This window comes from Metarhizium album (assembly GCF_000804445.1).
Source record: "Metarhizium album ARSEF 1941 chromosome Unknown scaffold_4, whole genome shotgun sequence".
NCBI lineage: Eukaryota > Fungi > Ascomycota > Sordariomycetes > Hypocreales > Clavicipitaceae > Metarhizium > Metarhizium album.
The window spans coordinates 1,343,856-1,369,495 of NW_024467578.1; the positions used below are offsets into that span (position 1 = coordinate 1,343,856).

General features: G+C 59.5%; 9 protein-coding genes across 9 annotated transcripts; 5 read left to right on the plus strand and 4 right to left on the minus strand.

Moving 5' to 3' along the window:
- Positions 1-152: 152 nt before the first annotated feature.
- On the plus strand, positions 153-2,493 carry MAM_02682 (Tryptophan halogenase; the record flags this gene model as incomplete). Its single annotated transcript, XM_040821481.1, has 5 exons — positions 153-277; positions 375-1,102; positions 1,176-1,715; positions 1,791-2,277; positions 2,349-2,493. The coding sequence occupies 5 exons, from the start codon at positions 153-155 to the stop codon at positions 2,491-2,493; spliced, it is 2,025 nt and encodes a 674-aa protein (XP_040680895.1).
- Positions 2,494-4,513: 2,020 nt separating this feature from the next.
- Positions 4,514-6,005, plus strand: MAM_02683 (chitinase; the record flags this gene model as incomplete). Its single annotated transcript, XM_040821482.1, has 5 exons — positions 4,514-4,622; positions 4,682-4,747; positions 4,810-4,823; positions 4,881-4,996; positions 5,069-6,005. 5 exons carry the CDS (start codon positions 4,514-4,516, stop codon positions 6,003-6,005), a joined length of 1,242 nt encoding a protein of 413 aa, XP_040680896.1.
- Positions 6,006-7,280: 1,275 nt separating this feature from the next.
- MAM_02684 (uncharacterized protein) lies at positions 7,281-8,195 on the minus strand (the record flags this gene model as incomplete). The annotated part of the gene is made up of 2 exons (XM_040821483.1): positions 7,281-7,880; positions 7,962-8,195. 2 exons carry the CDS (start codon positions 8,193-8,195, stop codon positions 7,281-7,283), a joined length of 834 nt encoding a protein of 277 aa, XP_040680897.1.
- Positions 8,196-8,540: 345 nt separating this feature from the next.
- MAM_02685 (UPF0261 domain protein) lies at positions 8,541-9,794 on the plus strand (the record flags this gene model as incomplete). The annotated part of the gene is made up of 1 exon (XM_040821484.1): positions 8,541-9,794. The coding sequence occupies one exon, from the start codon at positions 8,541-8,543 to the stop codon at positions 9,792-9,794; it is 1,254 nt and encodes a 417-aa protein (XP_040680898.1).
- Positions 9,795-10,157: 363 nt separating this feature from the next.
- MAM_02686 (peptidase S1 and S6, chymotrypsin/Hap) lies at positions 10,158-11,594 on the minus strand (the record flags this gene model as incomplete). Its single annotated transcript, XM_040821485.1, has 1 exon — positions 10,158-11,594. The coding sequence occupies one exon, from the start codon at positions 11,592-11,594 to the stop codon at positions 10,158-10,160; it is 1,437 nt and encodes a 478-aa protein (XP_040680899.1).
- Positions 11,595-14,426: 2,832 nt separating this feature from the next.
- On the plus strand, positions 14,427-15,266 carry MAM_02687 (Thioredoxin-like fold protein; the record flags this gene model as incomplete). Its single annotated transcript, XM_040821486.1, has 1 exon — positions 14,427-15,266. One exon carries the CDS (start codon positions 14,427-14,429, stop codon positions 15,264-15,266), a length of 840 nt encoding a protein of 279 aa, XP_040680900.1.
- Positions 15,267-15,383: 117 nt separating this feature from the next.
- Positions 15,384-16,400, minus strand: MAM_02688 (Glycosyltransferase, DXD sugar-binding motif protein; the record flags this gene model as incomplete). Its single annotated transcript, XM_040821487.1, has 1 exon — positions 15,384-16,400. One exon carries the CDS (start codon positions 16,398-16,400, stop codon positions 15,384-15,386), a length of 1,017 nt encoding a protein of 338 aa, XP_040680901.1.
- A 1,994-nt stretch (positions 16,401-18,394) lies between these two features.
- MAM_02689 (hexose transporter-like protein) lies at positions 18,395-20,394 on the plus strand (the record flags this gene model as incomplete). Its single annotated transcript, XM_040821488.1, has 4 exons — positions 18,395-18,567; positions 18,694-19,650; positions 19,753-19,971; positions 20,142-20,394. 4 exons carry the CDS (start codon positions 18,395-18,397, stop codon positions 20,392-20,394), a joined length of 1,602 nt encoding a protein of 533 aa, XP_040680902.1.
- Positions 20,395-21,590: 1,196 nt separating this feature from the next.
- On the minus strand, positions 21,591-24,022 carry MAM_02690 (Multicopper oxidase family protein; the record flags this gene model as incomplete). Its single annotated transcript, XM_040821489.1, has 7 exons — positions 21,591-22,437; positions 22,509-22,727; positions 22,782-22,942; positions 22,990-23,194; positions 23,249-23,357; positions 23,411-23,536; positions 23,614-24,022. 7 exons carry the CDS (start codon positions 24,020-24,022, stop codon positions 21,591-21,593), a joined length of 2,076 nt encoding a protein of 691 aa, XP_040680903.1.
- Positions 24,023-25,640: the final 1,618 nt, after the last annotated feature.

Consider the following 25,640-nt stretch of genomic DNA (forward strand, 5'->3'; position numbering starts at 1 on the left):
TGCCGGTCACGGCTGTTCAGCTGGGCATGGCCAGCACGGGGCTCGGCAGATAGATGACACCAACACGGTTTGGCATTTAAAGGCCCGTGGGCTGACACGCTTCGCCGCAGACCGTGGCCACCTCGCATCCGACTCTTCCTGTGCTGCCCGTCATGGCTGTTCCGCAAAGTTGCTCCGTCCTGGTCGTCGGAGGAGGCCCCGCCGGTTCATACGCCGCTGCGGCCCTGGCTCGCGAGGGCATCGACACGGTGGTGCTCGAGGCAGACAAGTTCCCCAGGTCAGTGACAGCAACGGCACGGCCTCACGCAGGCCTGGTGTCGGGCGAGCCGGGCTGCCTTGATCCCTTCCCCTCGGGCTCACTCTCCCCGGGACAGGTACCACATTGGCGAGAGCACGCTTCCTTCTCTGCGTCACTTCTTCAAGTTCATCGACTTTTACGACACGGTCGACGCTCACGGCTTCTACCGCAAGGTACTCCCCTGGGCCTGCTCCGCATCGCCCGCGCCTCGCCCGGGGTCTCGAGTTAACAAGTCAATGCCCCATCATAGAACGGTGCTGTTTTCCGGCTCGCTCAAGATCAGCCCGACGCCTGCAAGTCTCTACCAGCCCCGGCCGTGTGTCGATTCCGATTCCGCTAGCCGAGCTAACATGTGCCAAGACACCGACTTTCTCGAGGCCGGCGGCCCCGGCGGATACGCCTGGAACCTGATCCGGTCCGAGTTCGACGACCTGCTGTTCAGGCACGCTGGCACCTGTGGTGCTCGGGTCTTCTCCGAGACCAAGGTGGACGCGATCCGCTTTGCGTCGGAGACGGACGGCACGCAAAGGCCGGACTCGACCGAGAACCGAAACGGGACTTCGGACCCCGGGCGGCCCGTGTCGGCCACGTGGGTCCGCAAAGACGGCACCTCGGGATCCATCCGCTTCGAGTACCTCGTGGATGCGAGCGGGAGGCACGGCATCCTGAGCACCAAGTACCTGAAGAACCGCAGGTTCAACGAAAACTTCAAAAACGCCGCCCTCTGGGCGTACTGGAGGAGCGACAACGTCTACGGCCGAGGCACGCACATGCACGGGTCGCCGTATTTCGAGGCGCTGGACGGTGAGGCTCCGCTCCCGACGACTTGGACGGGAGGCGACGTGCGTGCCGTTGGCTGACACAAGACGCAAGACAGACGCCAGCGGCTGGGCGTGGTTCATGCCGCTGCACGACGGCACGCGCTCCGTCGGCATCGTGCAAGACCAGAAAATGGCGGCCGACAGGAAGCGCGAGCTGGGGCGCCCCTCGACCGTCGACTTCTACCGGCACTGCCTCGAGATGGCCCCCCGGACGAGCCAGCTTCTCTCGGGGGCCGAGCTCGTCCCCGACGTCAGATCGGCGGCCGACTGGTCCTACACGGCGTCCACCTACCACCTGCCCTGCGCGCGCATCTGCGGAGACGCCGGGAGCTTCATCGACCCGCTGTTCTCGTCGGGCGTCCATCTCGCCGTCACCGGGGGCCTCTCGGCGGCGGCTACCATCGCGGCCTCCATCAGGGGCGACTGCGGCGAGGAGGCGGCCGGCGCGTGGCACTCCAAGAAGACGGTCGAGAGCTACACCCGCTTCTTCCTGGCGGTGAGCAGTGCCACCAAGCAGATCCGCGCGCGGCACGAGCCCGTCATCCAGGACATGGACGAGGACGGCTTCCAAAGGGCATTTGACCTCTTCAAACCTAGTATGGAACTGCACAAGACCCCCCCTCCCCCGTCATCCCCAGTGCCTGCGTTAACCGGCGCCTGTTGAATCCCAGTCATCCAGGGGACTGCCGATGCCGACACGGCGGGCAAAGTGTCCCGGGCCGAGATATCCAAGATTCTCGCCTTCTGCTTCAAGGCGTTCACGTACGTCCCGCCGGAGAAGAAGGACGCCCTGTTCGACAAGCTCAGGCGGCTCGACTCGGCGTCTGCTCGGAAAGACGCGCACGCGACGGCGGCAGCCGAGACGCTCGACCACGACGACATGCAGAAGCACCTCACGGCAGATGAGCTGCAGGTGCTGGAGACGCTGCGGAGCCGGCGCATGGTTCGCGAGGACCCCTTCGAGATGGACAGCTTCACGCTCGACACCATTGACGGGATGGCGCCTCGATTAGTGCGCGGCAGTCTGGGCCTTGTGCGCTCCGAGCAGGCCAAGATTGACAGAGCCCACTTCTACGCCGAGGACTTTTTGGACGGCAAACACCCGGGGATACGAGAGGGCAGTGTCTACATGCCCGCATCGAGAGTCCGGCTTGAGTAGTGAGGCGGACGGGCGAAACGGCAGACTGGTCGTAACGAGTGCGTTGCTGACGTTTACGAGGCCTTGATAGTTTTGGCAACGGGGGCGTCTCGCTGGCAAATGCTGCCTCGTGGCAGCAGAGCGTCAACAAGGTCGAGATTAGATCCGGCAGCAACAAACGTACAAGAGAGAAATATCTCGGTGACGAGCACGACGGACTGGAGACTGCAGATTAGCAAAGTAGAGCCTGGGCTGAGACAGCACGTCACGTCTCGGCTCAAATCAACAGGGTCGAAATCAATGCAAGGACTGGAGCAAGTGTGGAAATTGCCCAAGGTCCAGGTCCAAAGGCACAAGTAACGTTACCAAGACTGCCATTGCCATGTAGCAGCACTTGGGGCTCCCGGGCGGGCAGCGAGAACATCTCTCCCCCGTGCCTTCAAAGTTTGCGGTCACGTTCGAGCCGGGTTTCAGGCCGCCCAAGCGAGCTAGCAAGCTGTCCATTCCATTGCGTCCATTTGCGCCCTCCGGCAAATACGCGGGGGAGGCGTCGTCCAGGTCCGCCAGGACTCGATTCTGATTCCCTCACAAGACACCCCGTCTAATAACCTGCGTGACTTTTGTCGTCGAGATTCCCAGGCGGGCGAAACGGGGCGGCGGGGCAGGCTGTTTCACGTCGGTGGGTTTCGCGTGCGAGAGCATGTAGTTAACTAACTAATGCCACGAGAGATGAGAGATGAGAGGTGGCGGATGAGAAGCCGGAGAGCCGACGAGCCGGCAATGTCAGGCAGACCTTGCACCGGCTGATTGGTGTGGGGAATTTGCCCCGCACGTCAATTGATGCTGTCTGGCAGGCAGGTACGAAAAACGGAGCCCGCGGCAAACCAGCCATTTGCAGGCACTGGGAACCGATGCGGCGGCCTCGGCCCTGGCTCTAGGCCTGGCCAGGTACTTTACTTGAGTAGGCTAGCGCAGCAGCAGCTACATTGCCAACGGGGGCATCGGGTGGCGTGATGTGGGGACGTTGCGCGGAACAGCGAATAACATGCAAGTCGATTGCTGGTGTGCTTGCTCAAAGTGGAAAGGCGGCGGGTGGTGACGGGGCTGGTCGGTCTGTGTCGCGATTCCCGACGACTTCGATCCCGAGTCTTGGTTCGGCATCACCACCACATCGACATGCAGACTTCATGAGGTGCTGGCTGCGCTGGTCAGCGGCCAGCAATGCACTGGCCGAGTCCGTGCTCCGTTGCTGCGCGCGCCACCTGCTGTCGTGTGTCGCGACAGCCTCTTTGCCGGCATGGAAAGTGAAGTCGAAGCCACGTCCCAGGAACCATGCTGATGGTGGTGGCCATGTTCATCTACCCAAGGCAACATGGCTTGGCTTCGCCACCGACCGACTGGGAATCCCTCCGCAATGGATTCCATCACAATCAAACGATCTGACTCGAGTATTCTTGCCGCACTGGCCGGAATGGCCAAGCTGCGGGAGCAAGACCCAAGGCCGCACATGGGACGGCGTTGGGCCGTGCTGCCTGCCTGCCACAACGTCAACACCAACCACTCATCTCGCCCGCGTACCTCGTTAGTTCCGGTCCACCGACGGCGCCGATTTTGCATCTGGCGGCTCCGACTGCAGAGGCTCAACCTCCCCCGTCTCCCCCCCCCCCTGACCGGCCTGCGAGACATCAACTGACGACCAACGAGTCTGCTGCGAGACGCCGCGTGGACGGAAAGGCAACTCAGATTGACCAAGACTACGTTCCATCCAGAACGTGGTATCCTCAAATCCCCAAGAACCAGTCCTACCTACATTCCAGGTCGTAGCTGACGCTGTCCAAATGGGCCAGCCTACACTCCTGAGTTCTGACGCGTGCCTGTCGCATGGCTTAGACGGCCGAGTCGATACCATGGCTGTGTCCAACGTCACACATCCCTGTGACCTGGTGATAATTAATAATTATATTGTCAAGTGGCTTGGCGGCCATCAAGGAGACGCGTCACCTGGGCCGCCCTTTTCGCTCCTGCATTCCTCTTGCAAAAGGTATATAGACGCGCCAATCTTGCCCCTATCCACGACATTGGAAAGGGGGACGACATGATTCAAACAGCCGGTCCCTACTGCTCTTCTTTGTTCTCTTAGCTAGTAGAAGTCTTATCCTTTCTTCAGTACATTCTTGTCTCTTTTACTCGCGCCGTGCTTTGCAGCCCCTATCAACTGTTGTACAAATCAAAAGACACCCACCTGTCTCTACAATCATGTTGTCCTCCGTGGCCCTGTGGCCTGTCGCCGGCATGCTGGCCATGCTTCCGAAAGCCCTCGCTGGCTTCGATCCTGCATCTTCCAAGAATGTCGCCGTGTATTGGGGTGAGCGCCTCGACCGCCGACGAGCCTTTTGCATCTCGCCATGCCTAACCTCGAAACAGGTCAGAATTCGTACAATCAAGGCAGTGGCCCGCTTGCCCAACAGCGTCTGAGCAAATACTGCTCCAGTAAGAGACGCCAGCCCAAGACTGTTTGCACAGAGTCGGAATGCTAATCCTCGTTCCACCAGACCCCGACATTGACGTGAGACTACCGCAGGCGACAGCGAGCCTCGCTGCAAACCCAGGCTAACTTGCTCAGATAATCCTCATCGCCTTTATGAATGGCATCGACCCTCCCATCACCAACTTTGCCAACGCCGGTGATAACTGTACCGTCTTCAAGGACACCAATCTCCTGAGCTGCCCGCAGATTGAGTAAGTCATGCAAGCACCCGCGCCCTTCCTTCACCCTCACCCTGCCGCCCCGCAAGCTTACACATGCGCAAGGGAGGACATCAAGTCTTGCCAGGCCGACGGCAAAACAATTCTCCTTTCCCTCGGCGGCGCGACCTACTCCCAAGGCGGGTGGCGCAACGAGGGCGATGCTCAAGAAGCCGCTCAGCTCGTCTGGGACATGTTTGGCCCTCCCCCCGGCAACGCGGTCAAGAGGCCGTTCGGAACCGCCGTCGTGGACGGCTTCGACCTGGACTTTGAGGCCACGACGAATGACCTGCCCGCGTTTGCCCAAAAGCTTCGCAGTCTAATGGACGGCGCAGGCGACAAGAAACGCCTTCTCTCTGCCGCTCCTCAATGCGTCTTCCCGGACGCCGCTAATGGCGCCGCCCTCGACGCCGTGCCGTTTGACATTCTCATGATCCAGTTCTACAACAACTGGTGCGGCGTGTCTAACTTCAGGGTAGACTCGACGACGCAAGACGCCTTCAACTTCGACGTCTGGGACGGCTGGGCCAAGAAGACCAGCCCCAACAAGAATGTCAAGCTCCTCGTCGGCATCCCGGCTGCCTCCGGCGCAGGAGGCGGCTACACGAGCGGCCCCAAGCTAGCGGCCGCCATCAAGTTCTCTCAAAAGTTCACCAACTTCGGCGGCATCATGATGTGGGACATGTCTCAGCTCTACTCCAACATTGGCCTTCTTGGCGAAGTCAAGTCGATTCTATCAGGCTCCCCCACCAACAGCACCACTTCAACGTCTTCAACGTCTTCAACGTCAACGTCTTCAACGTCAACGTCTTCAACGTCTTCAACGTCTTCAACGTCGACATCGGCCACCCTGACGTCTACCGTGCGCCCGTGCGGCGGCAACACCGGCACCACCGGCACCACCGTCACGACCACGACAACCACATCTTCCGCTCCTCCCCGTGAAGCAACTTCTTGTCCCCGCGGGGGGTCAGCGCGGCGCCGAGGGACACGTGGGCTGTAATCAATGCCAGCATCCGCATACGTTTGTCAAGGGCGGGCCGCGGTTGGTCGTCGTGTCGACAGTCCGTTTGAGACAAGAGGCAGCAGCGGGCCAACGCAGCCCAGCGGTCTCGAGTATGCCCCATCGCGGCACCACGGTGTGAATTGATATCTTTCTTTGTATATATCTCAAGAACGTGGTATATGCTGTCTCGCGCTCGGGTAGCAGCGAGTCGGCGACATCTTTGGCAGACATGACAATACAAAGAACGTACCCATCCAGGGTCCTCGACTATCCGTGCCGTAAGAGCATCTACTTGGCAGCTGCGACGTCACAGCAGCCACGAAGCCGTGGCCAAAAAGATGAGCAGCCCTGCCCGAGTATGTTTTTTTCCTGTGCAAAATCCACAACTCGCCGGCGTGGCGCTGTACACTTGTCACTGGGGGTCAGCATTGCTGCGAATGGCCCCTGTCGCTGCGTGCCTGCTTTTGCTTCGTTGGCGATGGTGATAATCTCTGGGAGCGCCGGGGGATCGGGTGCTTACCACGGCTTCCTGAAACACCACGCGGCTGATTTGGTGGGACGTTTGGTGCAAGAAGCAGCCGAGGAGGCCGGTCACGATGGTGGCAGAGGCAGACACTGGCGTAGCTGGCGAGGCTGAGCAGTCGCAGGACGGTGGTGGCTCGGGGCATGCTTGGCCAGGACTACGGTGTGGTAGTGCTACATGCTCGTGTGGACGATGAGAAGGTCTGTGTTGGGAAGAATGGACGACAGGCAAGCAGGTCTCAATATCCGCTTCTAGGAACAAGGACGGCAGTAGGTACAGAGGGGGTGCTTAATCTATATGTATGTCGGCGGCATGTAGTAGGACGAGCTCTGGAGCCTCGACGCTGCTTAGCCCGGCATCCTCGGCCTAACCTAGCGACCGTTCAAACAGTCACACGAGACAGCTTCACCCTTCGGGGTCTCTGTTGGCGCGGGAGCCGCCATGTGAAGGCGAGGTCGGGCTCCCTTGGGGCCTGGCGGTATCCAAGAGTTCCGTAGGCGTAAATCATCGACCACGCACAGATCTGCTTGCATGACTTTCAACCAGACGAGACGATCAAAATGGGCCTGTCCAGCAAGTGTCACACCAAAAATTGGGCGTGGCCCACGCCACACTTTTCGTGTGTGTTAGACCAGGACCACCTTGTATGCTATGCGACAGCAAGCAATGGCTCGATGCGGAGACATGGTGTTTTCTCGGTGACGAATTTCTGCTCGACTCAAGGATGAGGAAGCACAGATGACGCCGCCCTAAGCTCGGATGTTCTTGAAGCTCCTCGTCACGTCTGCAATGGCCGTCTCGACCGGCAGTCTCTCCATGGAGCTTGCGCCAAAGAAGCCATGGACTCCAGTCGTGCGTCTCAAGACGTGCTGCGCATCGTCCGGCGCGGCAATGGGTCCGCCGTGACACAGCACTATGACGTCGGGGTTTACGGCAACTGCTGCGTCGCGAATCTCTTGGATAAGCGACGTGCACTCCTCCATGGTCTTGCCCGTGGCGGCGCCGATGGAACCGCCGGTCGTGAGGCCCATGTGCGCGACCAACACGTCAGCGCCCGCCCGAGTCATCTTCTCGGCCTGTTGCACGTCGAAGACGTAGGGAGTCGTGAGCAGGCCCATGTTGTGCGCCGCAGCAATCATGTCCACCTCAAGGTCGTACGACATGCCGGTCTCCTCCAAGTTGGCGCGGAACTGACCGTCGACGAGTCCGACGGTGGGAAAGTTCTGGACGCCCGAGAAGCCCATGTCGTGCAACTGCCTCAAAAAGGACGCCATGTTCCTCAGCGGGTCTGTACCACAAACGCCGGCGATGACGGGGGTCGACTTGACGACCGGGAGCACTTCGGCGGCCTAGGTTTCGGTCCATGCCGGTTAGAACGCCGGTGCCTTGGAGCGCCGAGACTTGCGACTTGCGGCTTGCTTGCGTCTTACCATGTCGAGCACGACGTCGTTGGCGTTCCCGTAGGGCATGAGGCCAGCAAAGGATCCGCGCCCTGCCATTCTGAAACGGCCGCTGTTGTAGATTACGATCAGGTCGCCGCCGCCTTGCTCGATGCACTTTGCCGAGAGGCCGATGCCTGCTCCGGCGCCGACAATGGGCTTGCCCTGTTGTATCTGTGACCGGAGACCGGCCAAGATGTCTCTTCTGCTGGTGGGCGGCGGCATGGTGCAGAGAGCGCGCGGCGTCTCGCTGGCTTTCGCGGGAGACAATGGCCGCGAGGATCGTGGTGTGGAACTTGAGGGTTGGAAAGAGACGAGGAAGTGACGATGGACGATGAATGGCGTTCCTGCATTTGCCGCCGACGCCCGCCCCCGCGTATTGTGGGGCAGTTCGTCAAGGCGATCAAGGCCAACAAGAAGAGGGAAATATCAAAAAGCCCCCGTGTTTTTTATTATTATTTTTTTTAAAAGTCCTCGCCACCATCCATCAAAGCAAAGCAGAGCAAGTCGCGTCTGCGGGAACAGCAATCACAGCCCATCCAACGTTGTGCCAATGGCTCAGCTGACGGGATGGCGGCGACGGTTGCCATCATCGGGACTTGCGACACAAAGTTGACCGAGTTGCTATTTCTTCGCGACGAAATCGGCAAACACCCCGACGTCAAGACGCTTCTCATCGACGTCGGTCGCAAGACTGCCGCCAACCGTCATGTCCATGTTTCGGTATCAGACGTGCTGCTTCGTCGCAGCCCGGCCGTCGACGCCGCGCACCTGACCCGCGGACAATTCATCCAAGACATGTCCGAGTGCACCACCGACCTGGTTCGAGACATGTTCGCCGCCGGCTCTATCCACGGCATCGTCTCGGCCGGAGGGTCTGGCGGCACGGCCGTGGCCTCGGCCGTCATGCGCCGCGCCGTCCCCATCGGATTCCCCAAGCTCATCGTGTCCACCGTTGCCAGCGGCGACACCGCCTCCATTGTCGGCGAGACAGACATCACCCTCATGTACTCGGTTGTCGACATTGCCGGTCTGAACCATCTCCTCCGGGGCATCTTGGCCAATGCCGCAGCCGCCATCGCTGCCGCCGCGTGCTCCTACTCCAGCCGGCGACGACGACAAGACCAGCCGGGAGAAGGGCCGGCCAGGAAGCGCGTTGCCATGACCATGTTCGGGGTGACGACGCCCGGCGTGGACGCGTTACGAAGCCTGTTGGAATCCCGCTTCCCCGTCGAGACGTACGTCTTTCACGCCACGGGCCACGGCGGCATGGCCATGGAGCGCCTGATCCGCAACGGCCAAATAGACGCCGTCGTCGATCTGACAACCACCGAGATTTGCGACCTCATCATGGGAGGACACATGTCCGCCGGCAGCGCGAGGCTCGACGCCGCGATCGAGGCCGGCATCCCCAACATCCTCTCGCTTGGCGCTCTGGACATGGCCAACTTCGGCCCCGAGGCCTCCGTCCCCGACAGGTACAAGCATCGGGCCCGGGTGCGGCATAATCCCCTCGTCACGCTGGTCCGGTCGTCCGAGGACGAGTGCAAGGCCATTGCCGAGTTCATCTGCGACAAGTTGAAGCGGGCAAAAAACTCTTCCTTGATTCAGCTTTGGATTCCTAGAGGCGGCGTGAGCATGCTGTCTGTCCCCGGGGGCCCGTTCTACGACGAGGCTGCCGATGCCGCCCTCTTCGACACCCTCAGGTCCGGCCTGGCCCGGACGGGAATCCGGGTCGTGGAAGAGCCGGGGCATATCAACGATGCGCAGTTTGCCACGCATGTCGCAGAGGCTCTTGCGCACATGATGCAATTGTCTGGCTGAACGTTTGGCGCCAGCCTTGAGTTGCCCACGAGCGTATGGGGTATGAAGCGCCGGGGTCAAGAGCACGTTTGAGAATGCCGAGTGTAGGATACGTTTTGTGGCAAAAAGAAGTCTTTGCGTGATTGCAGTCTGGGCAGTTGCTCCCATTGAAAATACTCTTTGGTCCTCTAAAACACAGTCTATCATGTCACACTGAGCCCATGTGTTCTGCACAATTACGGTCTTGGCAGTTGCTCTCGTTGAAAATACTCTTCTGTCCGCCAAAACACAGTCTGTCAAATGGCACTGCGCCTTGGTGTTTGCCCGCTCTCGCCCATTGGAATAGGCTCACCTGACCTTGTGGCCTTGAGCCGTATGCTGGCATTATTGCTGGATGACCCGCATGGACCTTGGCCGCGAGAAGTCGACATGTTTCCCATTGCGGGCTCTCACCTTGGTTAGTTCCCAGTTCTGGACGAATCCGGTAAAGGATGCGAACCGGTGGTACGCGAGGTTTTCAACATCTGACAGCATGACTGCCGTTCCGGGCGCGGCGTGAACCTGCACATCGTGGGCGTATATCCAGGCAGGCAGCGAGTAGCCCGACCGCTGGCCTGGAGGCAAACAATATCTCGCACCGGACAGCAGGCTGGTGATGCAGCCCACGGCGGTGGTGTTGCTGACGACGCGCATCGAATGCGGCCTCGAGAAGTCGAGCAACACGCCGTTGGCCGCCCGGACCGACTTGAGCCTGCCGTTGTCGACTGTGCCAACAAACGTCGCGATGCGGTGGTACGAGAGATTGTCAAAGTCGGACAGCTGCACCGCGGTGCCCGGCGCAGCGTCGACGTAGACGTCGTGCTCGTATATCCACGGAGGGAGCGAGTACTCGGCCTCCTGGTCGGCGGACAAGCAATATCTCGCGCTCGTCCGCAGGCTCACAATGCAGCCCCGGGGCTTCTCGGCCGACGACAGCCTGGCCTCGGGGTAGACGGACCTGATCCAGCCAATATGCTTTGATATGCGTGCCCCGGTCGATTCCACCGAGCGGCCGCCGTTGGTTGTCGCGATGATGACCGCCTTGTCGTCGCGCAGCTGCCACCAGGCCGAGCCGCTGTCGCCCGGGGCCAACCGCGCCCAGAACGGCGAGGGCCCAACGGGCTTATAGCTCGCGGCGATTCCGTGCTCGAGCTCGAAGATGCTGTCGATGCGACTGCGCCCGTACAGCCGCCGCTCCCCCTGCGCCGGCTTGTACGCGCCGCTGCCGTCCAGGCCGACGCCCCAGCTCCCGTAGCCCACAAAGATGACGTCTCTGCCCAGCTCGTCTAGTTGGTCGTTGAGCACCGGCGGTTCCAACGGCTTGCCGTTCTTGTCGACCATGGCACTGTGAGTCGGCAACTTGAGAATGGCGACGTCGGTGGACGCGCCGCCCATGCCTTTGGGGATTTTGACCCGTTGCGGCGGCACATGCGCGATTCCTCGGCCTGACGCGATGACGCGACCTCCGGGCGCGGTGAAGGTCGCGGCCGTCGCCGTCGCGACACCTTTGTACTTGACGCAGTGGGCGGCAGTGAGCACATAACTCCAGCCCTCCTTGTCGCCGAGCCATGTAGCGGTGCAGCCGCCGACTTTGCCGACAACAAGCCAGGGCGCTTGGTAGCTAGCCGCGCGCAGCTCTTCGTTCCGCGTCTCGAGACTGGACGCAATGCTTGTCATGTTGCCGTCGTGCCTCTGAAAGGTGGCTTCGTCGATGACAAGCGCCTGAGCCGAGGCCCACGCCGTCATCGCCACCAGCCCAACGCTCCGGAGTGTGGTTGTCATGGCTCCCCTAGGCACGATATCAACAGATCAGTTTCCACATATACGCCCCGGACGGATTGTATGACTGTCAAAACGTGAACTCGGCATGGCGTGGCAGTGAGCTGCGTATATATATATATATATATATATATATATATATACATATGTGCATGCATACATGTGTTGATATATTATACATGTTTGATACGAGCCTTGCAAAGCTACCAACATTACTTGGTACTTCGCAGAACATACCCACTGCTTCTTGGCATAGCAACCGAAGCGCAGCTTTTATTGGGAGCACATTCCTCGCCCGAGACGACTTTTCCCCCGTACAAGTTGACAACGGCAAGCCTTGTAAATTGCATTTCTCACTCCTGCGCGGTCGTCCAAGCTCCGAAAGGCAGGTGGATGCTCCATTTCGGAGTCACAGTCAATAGCAAATACACGTCCGAAGCGAACCGGTCCCCAGGCAATACCGGATTCAGGTTACCAACTCGACGCCTTTATACTCCGGACCTGTGCCCTCGACTCGTGTGCACAGCCAATCACAACCGCGTTGTCGCAGCCAAGGCCGTGTGCATGCATAAATAAGAACCCCGCTTGGCCTAATACGGCATGTACACGGTAATACAGGGGCAATATTATATAGTATTTCCTTGGCACTGCAACACGACAACCGTATACTGGCTCTAGTATCTACACTACGGAGTACACTCGCCGCCTTGAAAGCTTGTACATGGCACGGCTGTTGGCTGACGTTGGGCGGTGTGCAGTGGCATCCGGTAATTTTCACCCCTCGAGTATTGATATGCAGTCTGGGTCAAGGATGGTTCTAAACAAGACATGCCTGCCTTGATCGACAAGGCGAGCCTGTTCTCGCTTATAGATTGTGCTTGGTATAATTCATACAAAAGATGCGTGGCCACCAAGTATACTTTATGCCATCATCACCCACCTTGGCAGTTATCCGCTGTTTCCATGGCCGGCCTGCCGTGTTGTTGGTTTTAACAGCACAGGACGGTGCTACTACGTCTGGGCTCTGAACAATGGCCTTGGCAACCTTGAGAATAGACAATGTAGTGACCAGCTCGTTCACTTTCGAACAAAGGCATACACGATTGCATACTCTTCAAGTCTCACACACGCTAGCAGTCCGAGGGACTATGCTTAAATCAATCAAAACAGGCGACTTGTGACTGACCGGGGCTATGTGGCAACAGCGCTTGCGGCATCAACTCTATTCAACAGTCAACCATTACGATCCCTCTGTGGCCCCAGAGTCCTCTATTTTTCTGCAGCACCCTTCTGCCTTGGGTCTCACGATAACAACCGTGGGTGTGGTCGTGCGTTGGACAAGCCATAGAGCGGCGACTGAATAATTTCGCCTCAATACACAATCAGCTCCTTCCCTCCCCCCTTCCCCCTTCCCCAACTCCCTGCTGCTCTCGTAAACATGACATTCTTTCACTTGCGTCTACCCCATACGTGGGAAGGATTGTTCACCGTCATTCGAGATCGGACTCACGTCTCCGTACGCACCCGTCTCCCATTCGTCCGGACCGAGAGAAGAGACTGGTGAGACGGGACCGGCGGCTCTCCTGCGGCGGTCTGGTCTGACTGTAAGAGTCCGTCGCATTTCTTCAGGCTGGCAGTGAAGCATGTCCTGAGAAAATGGCGCGCTTAGTCGACTTGGGTCGTCTCCACTGTCTGTCCGGAGCGTTTGGGCTTGAGCCGTGGCCGAATTGGATGACGTGTTTTGTCTCTGGGACGTGTCTGGCTGCTGCCGCTGCGGTGGTTGGGGACCCCGTGCCGTTTGTGAATGTGCTGCCGGGGCCTGGTAGGCTGGCTGGAAACCCCGTGCCGTTTCTGAATATGCCGTCGTGGCCGGGTAGGCTGGCTGGACACCCCGTGCCGTTTCTGAATATGCCGTCATGGCCGGGTAGGCAGGCTGGAAACCCCGTGCCGTTTCTGAATATGCTGACGTGGCCGGGTAGCTTGGCTGGTGATCGTCACTATGGCGGTCTCTGCTACAATTGCCGCCCATTCTGGGAATCTGGAGATTTTCAACGGTGGGAGTTTTACGAGATGCGTAACAGATAAGATTTCAACTTGTCGTGGTTCAAAACTACCAGGCGCGACCCAGGGCATGGCTGCGCCTTTTATAGCCGCCCATGGGCGCTGCGAATACGCTCAGGGTCATTACATTTGCTACTTACAAAGATGTCCAAGGAGATGGAAGCAAACAATATGGTCTCTAAGAAAACACGAAAGGGGTTCGGAACCACAGAGGTGCCTGTGTGCGGATTTATCAAACAGGCCCTTTTCTAAAGAACATACATGTGCTGCTTGGGCGGATTCGCTTTTTTTCTTTTCCTTTCCTTTCTTTTTTTTTCCCGTTTCATTAGTCGTGATTGACGCCCTGGACTGTGCTGGCGTTCTTTGGCAAGTGTTCACAGTCTTGCATTATTCCACGAGTCCCACGGCCTGTGAATCTATGCTCGCGTCCACAAAGCAGCTGGTCAGGTGCGCGATGCCGCAAAGAACCAGGACAAAGACGTTGCTGCGTGTCCATGCGGTTTCGATTGCACTACTTGGCACAGAACGATTGCACAAGTACGAAGTGGGAGCCCGGGACTTCCCTCAGACCAAGACGGTGTTGTATTGCACATGTCACATGTTCGGAATAGTCCAACTCGCGGGCTAAACTTATTCCGACTCGGCTACCTATCCGTTGCCACACTTCGAGTCACCCAGACTTGCAACCATCCCAACCCAATCTACACCCACGGCACAACACAATACACAAACGCGCACTTGGCAGCACAATCAGTCGCGTGCCCGTCTTTCGCCATGGCTTCCACTTCACCTTCGACGGGCGCCATCATCCTCTACGACATTGCCCACAGGCCCCCCGTCACCGAGACGTGCTGTTCGCCAAACCCGTGGAAGAGTCGGCTTGCGCTCAACTTCAAGGGCCTCCCGTACTCGACGTCGTGGGTGGGCATGCCCGACATCTCCAAAGTTCGTCGTAGCCTCGGCGAGCCGGCCGGTCGCCAGTTCGCCGACGGCACCGATTTCTACACGCTGCCCATCATCCAAGACGCTGCCACAGGCGCCACCGTCGGAGATTCCTTCGACATCGCCGTCTACCTGCAGCGCACGTATCCCGACTCGGGCGCTGGCCATCTGTTCCCCAAACAAACCCTCGACTACGCCTTTGTCCAGAGCGCCGCCTTTCCGGTGCCGCTGTCGGAGCGCCCGGACGGCGGCTTTCCCGACTACGCCCGTTTCAACACAAACGTCGATGCCGCCTTCACCACCCACGTTCCGCTCATGGTTGACGGTCTGCCGCTTGATCCCGCCACCGCTGACGAGACAAGGGCCGAGTTTGTCCGCCGCGCCGGCGTCAGCTCCTGGGATGACTTCTCCTTGACCGGCGAGGCGCGAGAGGAGCTCACGGGATCCTTTCGCCGCACGCTGGGCGACCTCGCCAGGCTGTTCCTGAGGAACACTGACGGACCGTTCCTGCTCGGGCAGCAAGCTAGCTATGCAGACCTGATTGTCGGCGCCTGGCTGCGCATGGCACAAATTACCTTGCCCAAGCCAGAGTGGGAAGAGGTGAGGCAGTGGCATGGCGGTGTTTTCGGGCGGCTGCACGATGCACTGGAGACATTTGCCGAGGTGAAGTAAGCCAGTGACGACTTTGGTCTGCGCAACGCCGTGCGCGAGGGCATTGTCCTCTCCTCTCCTCTCCTCTCCTCGGCCAGATTAATAGACGGGTGTCTCCATAAAAGCCAATGTTGTCCTTCATTCCCTCGGTGACGGGTCACTCCCTTCGGGTCTCAGGTTATGCAGCCAGCTACTCTTGTAGTTGTGGTGCACGAAAATGTCGATTCTATCTCGTTGGTCATTTTTGCCAGTCCCGAAGCCGGTGACCGGCAGTACTAGCACGTCACCCAGGAGCACTGGTTCCTTGAGATCAGTTGCGTTTGTCATGTCGCAATGGGTGTTGGTCTCGGCGCCAATGCCTTCGAACAGAGAGCACGTGAACTTGTGGGGGCCAGTTATGGATATAACCTCGCGCCACGTCATGCGTGCCTCATCGGTGCCTATTGTAGCGAGCGTTGCGCCGCGGGCCGCAGCATACTCCCTTAAGCGGGAGTACATGGAGAGCACGACGCGTTCGAACTTGGGGTTGCCACGACGGGCATAGATGGTCCAACTGGCCAAGCGATTGAGGTCGTGCCCCGCTATGTCGTCTTCAACGCCCACGACGATATTGACTTTATCCTTGTATTTTTCAGGAATCCAGTCCGTCACTGGGCGCCTGCACTCGACATCGAGATCGGAATAGACACCCCCCTTCGCTAATAGAACGAGATGCCTCAGGATATCAGCACGAAGGATGGGGCTTTTCACCTCGAGGTAGGGGTCAACCAAGTCGGGGCGGTCCGGGAAATGGTCTCGGAGGAAAGCTTCTGCATTGTCACCAGTGAGGTATTCTTGTCGGAAAGACGGGTTCACCTCCAGCCAAGTGGCTGTGCGACTCAAATCCTCTTGGTCAACCTGGTCCCCGACGTCGATGTGCCACACTTTTTTCGGGAAGTCGACGAGTTTGTGCTGCTTTGAATTCTGTCTGTACCATTGAGGTGTAGACGACCACCCTGGTGCCCAAGTGTCCCGACCACTGGCAGCGCCACTGGTGTCCTTGCTGAACAGCCATGTCGGCCCGAACAGCGTCTGGATTGTCAAGAGGATGGATGCGGAGATGAGGACACAGGCCGCAACTCGCCGGGGCCCAGCAGGTGTACGAAGATTCAGCATGGTAGCCGTCGTCAAAAGAAGCACGAGATTCTTGGTGTTGAGATGGAGGTGATGTGACAAAAGGCACGAGTCTGGCCAGAAGCGAGCAAGACTCGGATGTCCCCGTCTTTAAAACAATGCTCACCGCGGGCGTAGCTTGTCTCGCAGGTCTCGGTGGCTGCTCTGCGCGGACTCTGGGCGCGACCAAGAGTGAAATGTACAGCTCCCCATTCACTCGAATGAAGCGGGCACGTCGCTTTCAGCTACTGCGAAATAAGCCACGGCGTCGGGATCGCGGCCACAAGGCTGATGGAGCTGCGCCATGGCAGGCGTCGTGATGCGAAAACCCGCGGCCTGCGTAGGTTTCAACAAGGTCTTGTCAACTCTAGCGGTCCGGTGTCGAGAATGACGACGACTCGATCCAAGTACATTGGCCAGGGGCGTCAAGTCGTTGCCGCTTGGCGGCTCGAGGTTTGCCTGGGCGTGAATTCAAACGCAGTCTGGCAGGCAGGGCCGTTGGATGTGATCGGAGCAACGGAATGGTAATCACTTTGCAGTGCGTCATTGGCAACGGCGCGAGGCCATGCCTAGTAGGAGCACTGATTCGGCTTCCTGGCTGAAGCATGTCGAGCGGAGCTGCTCAAACAGCTTCGACACGACACGGGGCGCCGACAAACTTTGGCGACGGCTCGGCTGGGGCTTGGCTGGGCTCGGCTCGGCTTGGCTGACGGACGGGAGCGGTGCTGTCGAGCCAGCAGCCACTTGATGCGGGCCGGGCCAAAAGAAACATCACAAGGAGAAATTGGAAATCGGGCAACCCGCACCCGCTGCCGGCGATGTGCAGCTTCCACCGCTGCAGCTGCAGCCTGCCTCCCCTCCAGCCACAACCCAAAGGAGCGCCGCAGTGGCTGGCTGTGTGGAATGCGCCCGAGTCGGTCGCCCACCCCTGCCAGCCCCACACGAGTCGAGTCAAGTGCGTCCCGAGGCTGCCGGTCAGCCACATCATCGTCATCGTCATCGTCCTCGTCCGAGGGCTCCGTGACGTCACTGCTACCCGTCAGCCACTTGTGCGTGGGGACGGCGACCAGCAGCTCAGAGGTTTTTTGCATTTATCAGGCTGAGCTATTCTCCCAGGAAGCTTTTTCTCCTACGCAGCGCATCGTGCATGCACTCACGCCTGCAACTTCCGAAGTGGACATGCACGTGAGATTCAGGGTTGGCGGATAGGGTTAGGGTTATCGGCGCCGACATGGGTTCAGGAGGACTGGATATCCGGGCGGGCAGGCGGCACGACAAGACAAGCCTCGCCAATAACCTCCGCCGGCGTTTCCAGGAACGGGAAGCAGACCCCAGATGGATGGTCGCGCCGCAGTCATGCCCGTCGACCTCGTATACACCGAGCCGCAGCTGTGGATCGTGGCATGACTCCGTCTGCCCGCGTCCCTGGCCCGACTCAGTCGCCACTCGAGTGGTTTACCTGCTTGGTGCTTGGTCATCCTTTGGTGGGTTGGCATGTCCCGTTATTATCAAAGGTTTTTTTTGCGAAACGGCAATCGCATGGCAACGGCAAGGTGCCAAGTGGGCCACCATCGACGACGGTGCAGAATACAACAACAACGACGAGTAGACTCGGGCTAGGCGGGAGTGGATTGATTGTCTGCATCGGCCCGATGTCTCGACAACGGTTCCATGGCGACTCTGTACAGCCCACGTGCCTGTATGCCATGTAGTTACTAAGTAGCATGCATGGGCGCGCAAGGGCCGCTCCATATATCCTACACGGGCGGCACATTTGCCATCTCCTCTTCACCTTCCGCCTTCTTCTTCTTTCCTTGCTTCTTGCCGTTGCAAAGTGTCTTCGCCGCCAGCGGTTCCCATTCCACGTTGAACCTGTCGACGCGTCCAGGCCTGATTCCATCCCGCTCTCGGGTCCGTCTTCCTATCGTCGACTGCTGGCTTCGCCTCACGACGCGGCTGCTGCGCCCCCCTCACCTCGGTTGCGCCCTGACACCACCATGGCGTCGTCCAAGCGACATTCAGTACACGGAGAGGTTGCAGGCGGCGACGCGCACAATGGGGAGCCAGAGGATCGCAGACAAGCCTTGCTGGCCGAGCAAAGGGTTACCTTTTTGGCGTGCTTTCAGGGCGGCGTCGCCAGCCTGGGCGGCTTCATCTTTGGCTACATCAGGTCGGTTCTCTCTTCCGCTGGCCTCGTCGCCTCTTGAGCGAGCGGGCTGTAGGCCGGATCCGACCCGACCCGACCGTGTGTATTTGCCCAGAGCGTGTGCGCGTGGTGCTGACCAAGACGCCGCAGCGGGCAGATATCCGGCTTTTTCCTCATGGACGACTACTCCCGGCGGTTTGGCGAGCTGCAGCCCGATGGAAAGTACGCCTTCAGCGCCGCCAGGCAGGGCACGATCGTCGGCCTGGTGAGCGTCGGCGCCTTGATGGGCTCGCTCGCGGCAGGCAAGATGGCCGACCTGATGGGCCGCCGGTGGACGATATCGGCCGCCGCCTTCTTCACGTGCGTCGGCACCGTCGTGGAGATATCCTCCACCTACTCCTGGGCGCAGTTCGCAGTCGGAAGGCTGGTCAGCGGCGTCAGCATCGGCGCCCTGTCCGTCGTCGTGCCCATGTACCAGTCCGAGTGCGCGCCAGCCATCGTCCGCGGCGTCATCGTCGCCTCGTACCAGCTCCTCATCACCCTCGGCATCTGGACGGCCGAGATGGTCAACTGGGGGACCGAGGCCACGACGGGCAGCGCCTCGTGGCGCGTCCCCAACGGCTTGTCCTTTGCCTGGGCCCTCCTCCTCGGCACCACCATCTTGTTCATGCCCGAAAGCCCCCGGTTCGACTGCAGCCGCGGCCGAGTCGACCGCGCTCGCCTGGCCATCGCCAAGCTCTCGGGCCTCGCCCCCGACTCCGAAGCCGTCCGTCTCCAGCTCGCCGATATCCAACGCAACCTCGACGAGGAGAGCAAGAGCGCCGACGAGTTCCGCATGAGCGAGATCTTGACGGCGCCGCGCATGCTCCACCGCACCGTCCTGGGCATCGTGCTCCAGGCCGGCCAGCAACTCACCGGCGCCAACTTCTTCTTTTACTTTGGCACCACCGTCTTCTCCGCCACGGGCATCAGCAACAGCTACGTGACCCAGATCATCCTCGGCTCCGTCAACGTCTTTTGCACCATCATTGCGCTGTGGGTCGCGAAGCGCTTCGGTCGTCGCAACACCCTCATGATTGGGGCTGCCTGGATGATGATGTGCTTCCTGTACGACGGTCCAGCCTGGCTCGGCCTCCTCTCTCTCTCTTTCTCTCCCCTTTCCTCCCTCCCAGACGCGGGTCCCAAGGGCCGACGCTGACCGCAGAGTAGTGTTTATGCCTTTGTCGGCCACTTTGCCCTTGACCACGACAACCCCATGAACACGCCCGGGGCAGGTTCGGCCCTCGTCACATTCTCGTGTCTGGCCATCGCGGCTTTTGCCGTCAGCTGGGGGCCTTTGGTCTGGGCCGTCAACGCAGAGCTGTACCCTCTCCGCTATCGCAGCACTTGCATGGGCCTGGCCACTGCCTCCAACTGGCTGTGGAACTTGTGAGTACAGACAGGACCATTGCCGCTCCTCCCCCGTGCTATGCGTGTACGACCTTTGGCGCTGACAGGCTGTAGTTTGATATCATTCTTGTGAGTCGGCGCCGTCCACCCTGCCCCGTGGGTGCCACCGCGGTGCCACGTAGCGAGCAATCCTGACCGTTTGCACACAGCACACGATTCATCACCGACGAGATTGACTACCTGTACGGTCTAGTCTTTGCGGGCTGCTGCGGCGCCCTGGTCCTCGTTGTCTTCTTCTTCGTGATTGAGTCGAAAGATCGCAGCCTGGAGGAGATTGACGCCATGTACGTCCACAAAGTCAATCCCATCACGTCCGGCCACACCGCCGCCGGCCAGTGGAGCGCCGAAAAGTACCGCCAGGAAACCAGGAGACGCGGCGAGGCGCAGGTCGATACCGATTGAATTTGCTTGAACTCCTCTCTCCGCCGTCGCCGGCGCCCGACTCCGACTGTTCAGGTTTCCAAGGCGCCCCTGGGCCTGTTTTGCCGTGCAGAGCCTGCCAGGTACACGGTGGCAGGAGCGTGGTGCCTTGCTTGGCTTTTGGGCGCGCCCAGTCCCCGTCGGCATGCACGCACTGCCGCGCCCTGCCGAGCCGTGCTGCGCTGTATTTGGGGAGAGGGCAAAGGCAGACGTCGTCGCCGAGGCCGTTGAGTTTTTTGTCCGCCCGCTCATCCTGTAGGCTGCTCGACGCAGCTTCAGTTTCAGTTTCACTAGACTTGTGTGCATTTTCACGGCGTCTGTAGCTCCGTAGCTCGACCACATCATCACCGTCCTATGCATTCCTTTTCACAATGACCGTCGCCGTGCGCAGGAACCGCGGGCATCTATCTCTTCATCTCTGTGCATGTCCGCCGCGCCAGTGACTGTCGGCCGGCCCACTCGCTTGCCGCCCCGGCTTTGTGGTCGTCGAGGAGCGAAGCGTAGTGTGCTTGTCGGGGCCGGCGGCCACTATCACCGTGCCCGTGGCCGTGCCTGTGCTGCCGTGCGTGGCCTCCTTGGTCGCCGACTCCCCCGGCCCCTGGCCCCCGGCCCCCTGCATGGCTGGCAGGCAGGCGCCGATCCGGGCCGGCCGGCCGAGCCCCGCCCCTCCCCCGGCGCCAGTCCAAGCAAGCTAGTGAGTGCATGGGGCGGCTGCCGCGGATTGACCCGAGCCCAGTGGCTCTCGAGCCGTGGATCCACGACGAGGCTGGCCGAGGTGCTGCTTTGGACAGCTCGCAGCGGGCACGAAACCCCCCCTTGTTTGGCGGGCGGCACATGGGCCGCTGGCGTGGTGGCGAAGAGGAAATGGCGAGACTCATCAAGTGGCGTTACACACGCGGACCTCGGAGCCCGCCCAGATTGGTCTACTAGCCGCCAAAGATTGGACACGGACGCGTCCGATGCAAGACAAAAGTTGTACCTAGGTAATGCGGAGTAGCTACGCGACGAGCCTACATGAGTCGCCGCGGGACTCGCGGCTCATGACCGCGCGATGATACATCAGGTCCGACGAGCCACTTCTTTCCCAAGGGCTTGGGAATAGCACCCAAAACGCCGTCGCCATGCGAGCCAGTTGCTTAAAGGTCGACATCCCACCCCTCCTTTCACGCCATCCTCCTCTACCGACCAGACGGGGAAAAGCACGTCTCTCTGGACCTTTGCTTAACAGACTCCGCGATTCGGCCGACTTGAATCACCGTGCCCATTCCGACGGCCTGGTGCCATAGAACGTGGCAGTGCAGAAGCCACAGGCCGTCGTTGCGCAGCGGAAAACGCATGACGACGTATCCCATGGCGGGAATGTAGACCGTGTCTTTACGCAGCGGGTTGCGCGTGTTCAGGGGCCCTGCGTCGGCCACGCTTTGCGCGTCGAAGGGGTTGTAGCCTCTGTACACGCCGGCCCCCTGGGCTCGGGCCACAACAAAGAACTCGTAGCCGTGCTGTTGGAGCGTTGGTTGACGAATCGTGCGGGGTGAGGACAAGGGAGACAAGAGGGAGCGGGCGCTTACTAGGTGGAATGGATGGCCTTTGTCGTCAAAGTTGTTCACCACAACATCGGCCCACGTGTCTGCTCCAGACTCTTGGAACCATGGGACTTGGAACTTGTGCACTCTGGTGGGCTGTGGAACAATCGTCTCCCACTCTTCCCGTTCCAAGGTCAGCAGGGGCCGGGCTCTGGCATCCGGGGCAACCCAGGATGTGTGGTTTATCGAGCCCACTGGACGGTTGTGGTTGGCAGCTCGGATCTTCATGGTAGAATACAAAACTGCCCGTTGGCTCGGCTGCTTTGCAATCCCGGGCTGTGCTTCTTGAAGGGGCTGTCCGAGTACGTGGGCCAAATCCAGGACATCCACCGGGGGTCTCTGGCGAGGATGCTGCCTCTGCGCCCCGTCTCTCACACCGCCGACGGATTGCATCTGGAAAGACTGCGTGCGAGTCAAGGCAAAGTTCCACAGTGGCATGTTCCTAGAACTGGTGGTCAATGGCGGGTGCCTGCCGCGATGCAGGGGTGGCACGTGGCTGGAACGAGAACTTACTCTCTGTCGAGTGCCAATGTTAGATTCGTTGAGATGGCATGTGTAGAAGATGGAGAGTACTCCGGGGTACGATGCAGGACGACATCAATGCGTTCTCCGGGGTAGAGAAGGCCAATGGCTCTGGTGCTGGACGTTTCGTTGTCGACGGGATATCCGCCATCTACCGTGATGAGCTCCATGGTGGCGTTGGATACCGCCATGCTGAAAGCTGCTGAGACTCTATCCATACAGTTAGCATGCTCACACCAGGTCGGGGTACAAGTCGTGAAATACCCGGTGTTGATGACACGAAGTCGGATGCGTTGGGCGTTGAGCAGTCGAACAAGGGGCTTCTCAACATCGTGGCACTCGACTGGGCGCGCCTTGACGGCCATGGAGCAATTGAAGCGGCCCCTTCCGTTCAAGAGAAGAGAGTCGGGGGCGGGCTCGAGTTGCTATCCTTAGCTCTTCGTGTTACTTGATGGATAGGTAAACGACATACCTCCATGCCGTAATGGTCCGGATCGAGGTACCATTCCAGGACGTCTTGTGCCGTCCGGTGATACCAGTCCCCGATAAGTAAAAGTTGCTCGTTCTGGTAGTCATACAGGGCTTCATCCCCTTTACTCCCGTCCTGGACAGGCCGGTGGACAACTAGTCCCCCGTAGAGGCCATCTGCACGCTGCAGAGCCGAGTGAGCGTGGTACCTGCAGGGCCGCATCAGGCATTTGTAGGGAAGCACGTTGTCGAGGTTCGCTTACCAGAATGTGCCGTGCTGATGATGGGCGATGCGAAATTGGTATGTCAAAGTCTGGGATGCTTCAGTGGCGCACTGCGTCAAGCCCGGCACGCCGTCCAACTCGTTGCTGCCTACTCAATGGATCAAAATGCCAGTCAACTCAGGAACGAGATGGAGCACACACCTTCCATCGACAGGCCGTGCCAGTGGATGGAAATGCCTGGGTGGTCATGTTGGTTCACGGCATTATGCACCTGGATCACCAGCTCGTCCCCAGACCTGGCCTCGATGACGGGCCCGGGGAATTGACCTAGGAGACAGAGTTGGCCGCCATGATTCATGGCCGGCGCGTTGCCAAGCGTCGCAGAAGAAGGCATCGCAACTCACCGTTGATCAGGTAGACGGGCTTCGATACGCCGTCGGGCGAGCGAGTTTCTCGAGTGATGTTCCAACTCAGGTGGATTGTTGTCGGAGCGCGATGTACATGATGCTCGGGGTGCAGGACGTTGCTGTCATTGGAGACGTCTTGATGCTCTGACTGAGCCGGGCGCTGGCCCTGTTCATGTTGGTTTGCCGCACCACCAGCCTCGGCACCGATGGCGGTTGGCGAAGGCGTCACAGGTGCAAACAATGCCTGATTAGAGTCGACGAATGACTGGGCGTCGATCAAGTAGAGCATGCAGAGGCAGACACCCGCGATAACCAAGCCTCCAAAAGCAACGACCGCTATCAGCCGCGCCGGGCGGCGGCGCGATGGGCGAGACGGCGCCTTCCGATGCTCGACATGGCAAGACATGACGACGCGGCCGCATCAAAGCAAATGTGTGCTCTGTACACGACGGCAGGACTCATTTCAGGAATGGAAGGGATTCACCTGATGCTTGGAAGCGGCGATTCTCGAAAGCTGGAGGCTGCGAGCCGCATTGGCGGATGGCTAGACGGCGTCTGTGACTCGTGAGCCTCGTGGAAACAGACACGGACCGGTTGACGTCTGGTGACAAACACGGCGTCCTTCTTGGCAGTCTCGCCCGAGTTGGGATGTGGGATTGGTTGCACACGAGCACAAGACCTAGGACAAACCGGGAGCTGCATGCACGACACGAGCATGTCCGAGAAGGAGGGGAAAGCCCCTTCCTTGCCTTGGTCGTCCATGTCTTTCTTGTGAGCTAAAACGAGGGGCGAGTACTAACTTGGCAAGTAGGGACAGTAATGACTGCCGCACTAGCCAGACTACGAACTAGTAGCAGCCGGTTGCTCCGCGGAGAACTGGTGGGTCACCGTCTGCACCGGGCAGGATGGGCGATGCGATTTTGGGGGAGAAAGAAAAAAGAAAAAGAAAAAGAAAAGGCAAGGGAAAACGGGAGAGGAGGAAACTCGGAAAATGGAAAAATGGATAATTGGGAAAGACGGGGAGCAAGAGGGGAAAAGAGGCCCGACCAAGGTGATGCGTGGTTGCGCTTGCGGCACTCCTTCCGCCTCGCATGTATGCGTGATGCAATTCGTCTCACGAGACAAGGACAACGGGACGGGACCCAGGTGCCACCAGGGCTGCCAAGAGCCAATCGGCAAATCGGCTGGCCCCTCGTGCCTGGCGGCGTGCAGGGCAGCAGCAGGGCAGCGCTCCATCTGCTGCTCCCTCCGCCTGCTTCCACGACATGCTGCGTCGCCACCAGCCTAAATAAACAAACGTCCACCCCACGTCCACGCCGGCACTAGGTTGAAATTGGCAGCTGTGGACGTCTGCATTTGCCTCTTGTCTTGTCCAGATACTCCTCATGACCCCACGACCAGGCCGGCCGTCAACGCCTGTGCGTGATTGCTTGCTCGACCGGATTCGGCCTGGCCTTGTCCGTGTGCCTGAAGCACTACCGACTGAGACTCCACGGATCCGTGGGCCAAGGGGAGGGGACGGACCAGACCGCGAGCACGCTTTTGTCAGGGTTAGGGGCGAGAATGATTACTACGTACTCCTCCTCCCTACTACGTGGTCCCTCCTGCGTCGCCGTCGTTGATCGCCATGCCCAGAGCCAACGGTGCCGCCTCGACCAAAAGAGCGCAGTCGTTCATTATCCCGTGGCTAGAGTACTTATCAGACGGCCTCTACCGCGTATCAGTCTAGTCCGTCTTGCTTCCGAGTCGGAGCTCACAACATGGTTCGTCTGGACACCACTTGGGGGGAAACTTCTCATCCATGCATGGAAATATTGGCTCGATACATCACACACCCAACAGCAATCATTGCCTTCCCCATGACTTAACCCACGTGCTCAGTTCCTTCAACCGTGGTCTCCCCGCACACGCCTTCACATCCCCGGGCATTGTGAGGCCAGGAAGTTGGGACCAGCATCTCGGACCTGGTGGAGAGGCAGAGAAAGCCACCTGCCGTGACTGGCGGCAGCTTGCAAGCCTCCCGT